We start from the raw sequence: 8,041 nt of genomic DNA on the forward strand, positions 1-8,041 counted from the left end.
GTGCCCAAATAGTCACTTGAATCGGGAAACAATCCTAAATGGATCCACTTTTGACATTTTATTTAGGGGGAATTATTAGGCTATAGTCCATGCATCCTTGTGTAAGTAGCATACAGTACAAAGACCGTTGCGGTCTTGCATTGCAGGGATGGGGAATGAGTAGCGTGGCTTGGATCTAACGCATGGCTGATATGGACAAAGAAAAGGTGGAGGGGATATTTTTATAGTTTTTTCTATGCGTGGGGGAAAACGCGGGGGTTGGTTTCTGAGATGCCACAGGCTTGGGAACCTGAGACGGAATGGTATAACGGGAGGGCGGCTCGTTTTGTCTCAGCAAGGAGGGGACTGTATACCAGACGGGGTGGAGTGATACATCGCCTAGCCCCTCTCCGTGCAGACGGCGTTGTGTCCCGTTTGCCTAGAGCTGGGAGAATACTGTATCGCAAGTAGGCCTATAGCAGACAGAGAGAGGGGCCGGTCTATGGGAGGGACTAGCGCAGAGGGAGAATTGGAAGGAGGAGGGGGCGGGGAGGCGGCACGGGTGCTGTTTCTCCAGTCTCTTTCCCCTGTCTTTGTCTCACACTCTTTTGTTAGCCATGCCTAGCCTGCTGGTTCTAGCAGGGATCATGGAGAAAAATGGGGGCTACGGCGGGGATATAGCCGGGTTCGGAAGCGAAGGTCTCCTGGTGCCACCCGACGAGGAAGAAGATGACTCCCGTGCCCTGAGGGTCGCGCTGGGCCAGCTGTCTCTACTGGGGCTTGGTGAAGGCGAGGACGGTGGCGGGGCTCCTGGAACGGGAGTACAGGATCGGAGTAACAATAACAATAACCATCACAACCATACCAATAATATTGGCGGAGGTGGTGGTGACACAGGGCTTTTGCAAGGGAAGAACAAGTTATGTGTCCTGTACGAGGGTTCAAGTGAGACGAAAGGACGAGGCTGCAACATAACAGAATGCGTCCCCGTGCCCAGCTCAGAACATGTGGCCGAAATAGTGGGGAGACAAGGTAAGATTCCTACCAAATGTTCCTATTGAAAGTTATGTTGCAGTTCTGAGCTAAATGTGTCTCCCTGTAGTTTGTAGGGTGTTTTGGTAATGCTCTAACTGTTACGTTAGCTGGTGTTATTGATATAGAAAAGGGAGTGGTGTTATTTTTTGTTGTATTCTACCACTCTTTGACCATGGTAACAAATCTGTTTCAAGTTAACATACAGTGGCAGAAACTGCAACATTGTTGCAACTAGGCTCGGTTCTATTGTCCGTCTAGTGAATTTCAAATGTGGGGAGACACAAAGCAGGACTGTAACCGTTACCTCATGGGCGCATTATTCTACATCCAGCCATCACTGTCAGCTCACAGACGCACACTTCAGGCAGGGATCGCACTTGCTTCCTTTGTCGTCTGAACGCGCGAGACTGTTAAAAAAAACAACAACGTGCTACTGGTAACCGAGGAATCTCGTTCGCCCAAATGATTTCTTCTCTTTATTGTGAATATAACTTGTATTTGAGTAACGATTGACGTTTTCAAGCTGTGGTTTTCGGGTTCGTAAATTCTAATTATGTTCGTTGTTTTTGTTGCTGACTGCCCCAGTGACACAATTAGACAATGGCAAGAGTGTTTCTCTATTTTCTCTTTTCTTGGGCAGTTTAAAAGTGAATTCCCAGATTTAAGATGGATATATCTGTGTATTGAGTAATTGTCGAAGACCTCGACATGAACTTGAATGACAGCAGCTGTCAAACAAAGGTGTGAAAGTGAGAGGGTGTGAGGGGAGGGGTACCTTATTAGGCAGTGTTACCAGTAGACACTCGGGATGATCATAGGAATCGAAGCGTGACTCAGCCAGAAGTTGGACCAACGTGTCGAGTTGAATGTTCTGTGGTTCTTCTATTTTCTGATATAAGATAAGAACAAATAATAACAAAACATGTGGCCTTTTTAAAACCTATTGCCCATATTGTTATTGTGATCAACTCAAAATGGCTATTTATCAGACTGTAATATATTGATTCTCCAGATTGCTTGTAGCCTGTCCAACTCTCAGAACCAGCAACTCAAGGTTGTTGATTTTTATTTATTGCTTTGTGCGATGTGGGTGTTTTTGTTTGACTGCACCTATTGTTGACTGGCTCTGTTATGATGAGTCCAAAAGATACAGAGGGGTTGGTTAGACAAGCAAGGATAAATGGGTGGGTCAGAGGCACTGGGCATTGAAAGGGAGTCACACCCAGACACCCAAACCAATGGCTCCCTTACCTAATGGGAGGGGAGGGGGGGTGGGGGTGTAAGTAAGGGAAACCAATTCAGCCAGTGAATCCTAATTCATGTTTTTGGTGTTACACAAATAAACAGGTCCCCACAATGTCAAGTGGGTCCAAGGCAACAGAGACCATTTGCTTCAACTCCATTTTTTTCCACAGATGTGGGGATCTGGTTTTTGTTGTGCCGTTAAGTGCCCTCATCTTCCTGTGCGTCTCCTGTTCGTTACTCTGAAGTGTAAGCTTCGCATTTTAATGGGGTAACTGAAGACAACCAGAGGGTGGATCCAGTGAGCACAAGTGCAGCAGAGGGCTTTGTGTTGACTGAGAAGTGCTGATTTGGGGGATTTGGGATGAGCTCCTTTTGATTCAGGGCCTCGTTAGTTAGTTCACATTTAACGCCCTCCTTCCCAGGGTCGATTACTGCCTGGTGAATCTGGCAAGTTAATGTCCCGTCCTGGAGAGGCAAATATTATCGTTTTGTCCTTTGTCAAAGTCATTTGAATTGATTCTGGAGGATGATTTTGTGTCGTCTAGGGCTATATTATTACGACTTTAGGTCAAGGGTGGGTTTGATGTGCATGCGCCACTAACAATGAACACAGTACTGGAAAGCATGCTCTCCAAATGAACGACATGGCACACAGTTGTGGAATGATCTAGAATGATCTTTGTCATTTGCCTGAAGGAAATTATAAAGGTTCCAGTGGAGTACTTTTCTTTGTCTCCTCTGTTCATAGTTTAAAGTTTTTACGTCGCCTATTGGTCTCAACTTAAATATCCATTCACCTTCCTGCTACATAGGATCACAAAAACGTACATCTATCCTAAGTTAACACATGGTTTAATATAATAACATTGTGGTTATTACATATTATATCATACATATTATAAAGCTTGAGTGTTCCTTCTAACACCATCATGCTTGAACCCCAGCTAATATCATCACCGCCATCGTCCTCAATAAATAAATAAGAATTGTAGTTTGAACTCTTCAGCCCTCTGAGCCTCACTGAGTCACTCGGTCAGTGCCATCCAGGCTTCTGAAGTTTGTGCCCTAGTAAGTGGGGCTATTTAGTAGCATTAGGGAAGCACATTTCCCTCAGTTAGAGGTGATCATGACATTTGATCCACACTGCTAAAGTCCCTGCCCAGGGACTGCAGTTGGAAACAAGCAGGTTGGCTAAAACGGGCACTTTTACAGTAATGTTGATTAATGTGTACTGTCCCTGAAAAAACGGCATTTAATAAAGTAAGTAAAGTAAAGTGTATTTAGGCTACTGATGTAATGGTGTGCTGTGATTTGTAGTGCTACTCAGAAAGACGAGCTGAGGCCTGACCATTGAATAAATTGATAGTTATTGTTACCAGACCACGGACATACATACGCCTCTTAAAGACCCTGCTAAGGGGAGACACTCAGGGATTCTTAGAGGTGGAAAATAAACTTGCATTTCAGAATGAGAACGGTAGCTGCACACCTGCGTATATATGTCACCACAGGCTGCCGTAGTGGGGCGTTGCATACCGTTTCCTGTTGGGTGTAATATACAGAGTACGGCTGTGTTTACCATATCCCTCTTGACCTCAAGTGCTCTTAACAACCCTACTCTACAATTACTCATTTATTTATTCCCCTCTTTTTATTATTACAACGTCTCAGTATTAGAGACTAAGGTGATTTGACATGAAATAGCATTAGCCTGTACTCTCTCACATCTAGGATCTCGCTAAAAGCACTTAATATAGTCAGATTTTACACACTGATCAAAAACAGAGCAAATGCACTGCAATAAACGACCCCAAAATGATGTATGTGTGGGCCGGAGGTACCAGACTTGTCAGTTCAAGGAGAGGGGCTGGTTGTTTATGGCAACACTGTTGAATGCATCCATAATTGTAGCCATAGCACAGAATAGTTCTGATGTCCTTTGGAAACAGGTACAATAACTCATCTGTTTATCAATGTTTGTACATAGGAAATTCAATAAAGGGGTATTCTAAAAATACTTTGATGTCTACAGTCTCTTCAATTATTTAAGATTTTACAGCAGATTGAGACTTGATGTCATGTGAAAACATATGACTTAGTAATGATAACCTTGGCAGAAATTGAAAAAAAGTATAATACTGTAAAATGTTGTAAAGGGGATAAAGACTGGTGACCATTGCTGGACTGTCTAAAAACTCTGAAGTTGCGAGCATTTTAGACCAAAATTTGCCATCTTTTAAAAAGGTATGTCAAAGGTCAACTATCAATTCTGTCTTTGTTTCCATAGAAGAGGAAAACATAAAAAATAGCTTTGTATTACCATGTAGTAGTAACAATCTTAGCTATTTCAAATTCCTTATATTTGATGAGTGTAACAGAAAATTGAATTCATTGTGACCTTGGCCATTTTCAAACTTTGCCTTTTTGTTTCTGCAGGTTGCAAGATCAAAGCCTTGCGGGCCAAGACCAACACCTACATCAAGACCCCTGTGAGGGGTGAGGAGCCTGTGTTTCTCATCACGGGCCGAAAGGAGGATGTGGCCCTGGCCCGGCGTGAGATCATCTCTGCCGCCGAGCACTTCTCCATGCTCCGAGCGTCCCGCAACAAGCTTGGCGTGTCCTTCAGCGGTTCCCCGCCTGCGCCCCTGCCAGGCCAGACCACCATCCAGGTGAGGGTGCCCTACCGCGTGGTGGGGCTGGTGGTGGGGCCCAAGGGTTCCACCATCAAACGCATCCAACAGCAAACCTGCACCTACATTGTCACCCCTAGCCGAGACCGTGACCCTGTCTTCGAGATCACGGGATCACCCAGCAATGCCGAGAGGGCCCGTGAGGAGATCGAGGCGCACATCGCATTCCGAACGGGAGGTCTGCACGACCACAACAACGAGAATGACTGCCTGGGGCCGGAAGGCGGCAGCCCAGTAGGCTCCGGGGGTCTGGAGAGCCGCCTGCAGCAGGTGTGGGGTCTGCAGGGGGGCCAGCGCAAGCCATTGACCAGTAGCTTCCGCCAGAACTTCTCAGATGCCATGGTTGGAGGAGGGGAAGGAGGTGGGGTAATCTTCAGCAAGGGCAACTTCAACAGCCCTGGAGAGAAGCCCTGCTCCTACTTTGGCTCAGAGGGCACCCAGAGTTGGGGAGACCCAGACTACCCAAAACAGGTGGCCTTCTATGCCCAGCAGCGCTCCAAGAGCTTTGGAGGCCTGCCCCTGCCCCTGACCAGACTCTCTCCAGGCCTTTCTGACCCCTGTGGCGGGAACAACGGCAACTCCTCGGGCACCAGCATCACTATTCTGTCTGGCTCGCCTCATGCCCAGGCCCGTCGTGCCCACAGCGAGCCAACCTCGGGCGTGGGGTTCCCTGGACGCCTCCCTGTACCGGACTCACCACCGGCCATCCTCCGGGACTGCATGACCTGCTTCGAGAGCAAAGTGACGGCCGCCCTGGTGCCCTGCGGCCACAACCTCTTCTGCATGGAGTGTGCCATCCGCATCTGTGAGCTCAACCATCCAGAGTGCCCGGTGTGCCACACCCTGGTCTCTCAGGCTATCCGAATATTCTCCTAAAAAAACACCACGTCAGTTTTTATCATTCGTTTTATCACAGTGTTTGTTTGACAATTATTTACTGTTATTATTATGATTATTATTATTATTATTATACTTTTCTTTTCTCAGAAAATTTTAAACAAACAAGCAGATATTTTAGAAGGCACTGCTTGCTTTACTAAAAAGTATAAGAAATATTTTGAATTTTTTCTTTTATATATATATATATATATACATATATATTTTATAAAAGTTTTGTTTATAAGAAAAGTATAGTACCTAGCATTTTTTCAGTTTTTTTTTACTGCTGCTGTTTTTCATTCACGAATCACAGTGTGGGCGGAGTAGATAGGAACGTGAACATTTTACGATTCAGATTTATTTTACCATGAAGTGGTTTTATATGGAGGAAAGGAAGGAGGTGATCATTGAGGTTCAGTTTAACTCCCTGGTATCTTATCTGTACCTGAATGATATGGGAGGTCAAAATCAAACAGAAGGAAAAATATTGAATCTTTCATTGCACCTTACAATCGTCTTAGTTTTGGATAGTCAGATTAATGATTGTCAATCATCCAGAAAAATTACGTAGCTGATGAAAAGGTAAATCCCCCAATGTGGCGACAACAAAAAAATGCAACAAACTGTGATATTGTCATTGAAAGTCTAAATTTGTTCCAATCGAAGGACAGACTATTCCATCATTGTCACCTTTCTGACATTTGTATCCCTTTACAAGCTCGTGGTTATACCTGGTAGTCCTCCCTAAACACCTGTAAGAATGGTAACATATAGGACAGAATAGCAGACAAACGCCTTTCTTTATGCAGATATGTTTTATAGATTTTGTTTTTCACTAAGAGGTGAATGAATGCTACACATTTGTATTGCTGAAATGTTGACTTCTGTTACACCTTGAATATCACTGCAGTTTGGTGAAAAGTTTCAGCGATGCCTGATCCTCGTGGCACTTGAAAAGCATGTTTCTTTCGCCGGTGTTAAGCACTGATTTCATTTGTGAGGCCAAAAGCCTTGGAATTCTTCCAGTTGGCTAATTTGGGAGATCCGTCTCCCCGACGGACTAGTTTCAAAGCCAACTAATACCCACTTTATTGTCTTATGTGGTAATTTAGCTGTTGTCTGAACGATGTAGGACAAAAACGAGAGTCGCTTTTGACAGGCATCTCTCTGAGGTTTGCGCAGTTAGAGCGTCAGCCATTAGAGTGGACAGAAGCTGAGGAAAACATTGAGCTGTTCTCTGAATTGGTAATAGAGTGTGCCTAAATGGGCGAAAAGCTCCTAGAATACAGTACCACCATCCACAGAGCTCCCTCGCCACCCCCGTCCAGCAGCTTTGTATTTTAGCTCAGAGGCCTATAATTATCAGAGCTGTGCAGGAGCAGGTGTTTAATAGCGCACTGTGGATCTGACCTCAACTTGGAGGTCTTTTTTAGCCCCCTCTTTTTCTATTTTCTTTGGGAGTGCACCCCCCCCGCTTACTGTTCGATAGTTGGCTATTGAGGGTAGTAATGACTGCAGCCGACCCACAATGCATTGCCTCCCTGTGTGGGGCGTATTGTCTATGCCCAGTGGTGGCGTGGGCCTGGAGTGCTCGGACACGGTCCGGAGAGACTCATTGATAATTAGGCAAATTGTCCGGTCCAGGTGCGGACCGTGCGGGGGACCCTGGTGCTGACCGCCCCATCCCTCTGTCACAGGCACAGAAGGTCCAGTCTGGGTGCAGCTGGGCGAATGGGACCCCTCCTTCCGTATCCCCCTCCCTCTTTCCTTCTCTGCTGCTCTGAGCTATCCCTACTGGGGAGAGGGGCCTCCTTTGTCCCAACACTCAGGAAAAAAGCAGCATTTGAAAGAAAGAGACCAACTGAACAGGCTGCCAGCTCTGAAATGAGAGTGAGGGGACTTTGGAGAAAGAAAGGATATCTACAGTGTCAGTAGATACAGTAATTACCAGGTGTAACATTCTGACACACAGATCCAATTCTTTGAAATTTCCCAATGAACTAGATGTCTCCATGTGTTCTCAATAAGATAAGGGTATGAAAACATGCAGACATATATCATTTAAGAGTACGAGGAGTCTGATCACTTGGAGTTCATCACCCCATCCCAATTTGGATGGAGGCCTTTGTGACAGAGAGCGAGTGCAGATCGAAGTTTCCATAGAGAGCCCCCCCCCCCTTATCTCCCGTCTGTATGGGACATCCTGCAGCTGC

General features: G+C 45.6%; 1 protein-coding gene across 1 annotated transcript; it reads left to right on the plus strand.

The window, feature by feature from the left end:
* Positions 1-218: 218 nt before the first annotated feature.
* On the plus strand, positions 219-5,977 carry LOC106580665 (RNA-binding protein MEX3A-like). Its single transcript, XM_014161968.3, has 2 exons — positions 219-1,011; positions 4,696-5,977. Exons 1-2 carry the CDS (start codon positions 597-599, stop codon positions 5,823-5,825), a joined length of 1,545 nt encoding a protein of 514 aa, XP_014017443.1. The 5' UTR covers positions 219-596; the 3' UTR covers positions 5,826-5,977.
* Positions 5,978-8,041: the final 2,064 nt, after the last annotated feature.

The sequence above is a fragment of the Salmo salar genome, chromosome 02 (genome assembly GCF_965601325.2).
Source record: "Salmo salar chromosome 02, fSalSal1, whole genome shotgun sequence".
Taxonomy (NCBI): Eukaryota; Metazoa; Chordata; class Actinopteri; order Salmoniformes; family Salmonidae; genus Salmo; species Salmo salar.

Bases quoted from the DNA above. Each gene is read 5' to 3' on its own strand.
- LOC106580665 (XM_014161968.3), top strand. From the start codon at position 597: ATGCCTAGCCTGCTGGTTCTAGCAGGGATCATGGAGAAAAATGGGGGC. The intron at 1,012-4,695 runs GTAAGATTCCTA...TTGTTTCTGCAG, and splicing joins CGAAATAGTGGGGAGACAAG to GTTGCAAGATCAAAGCCTTG.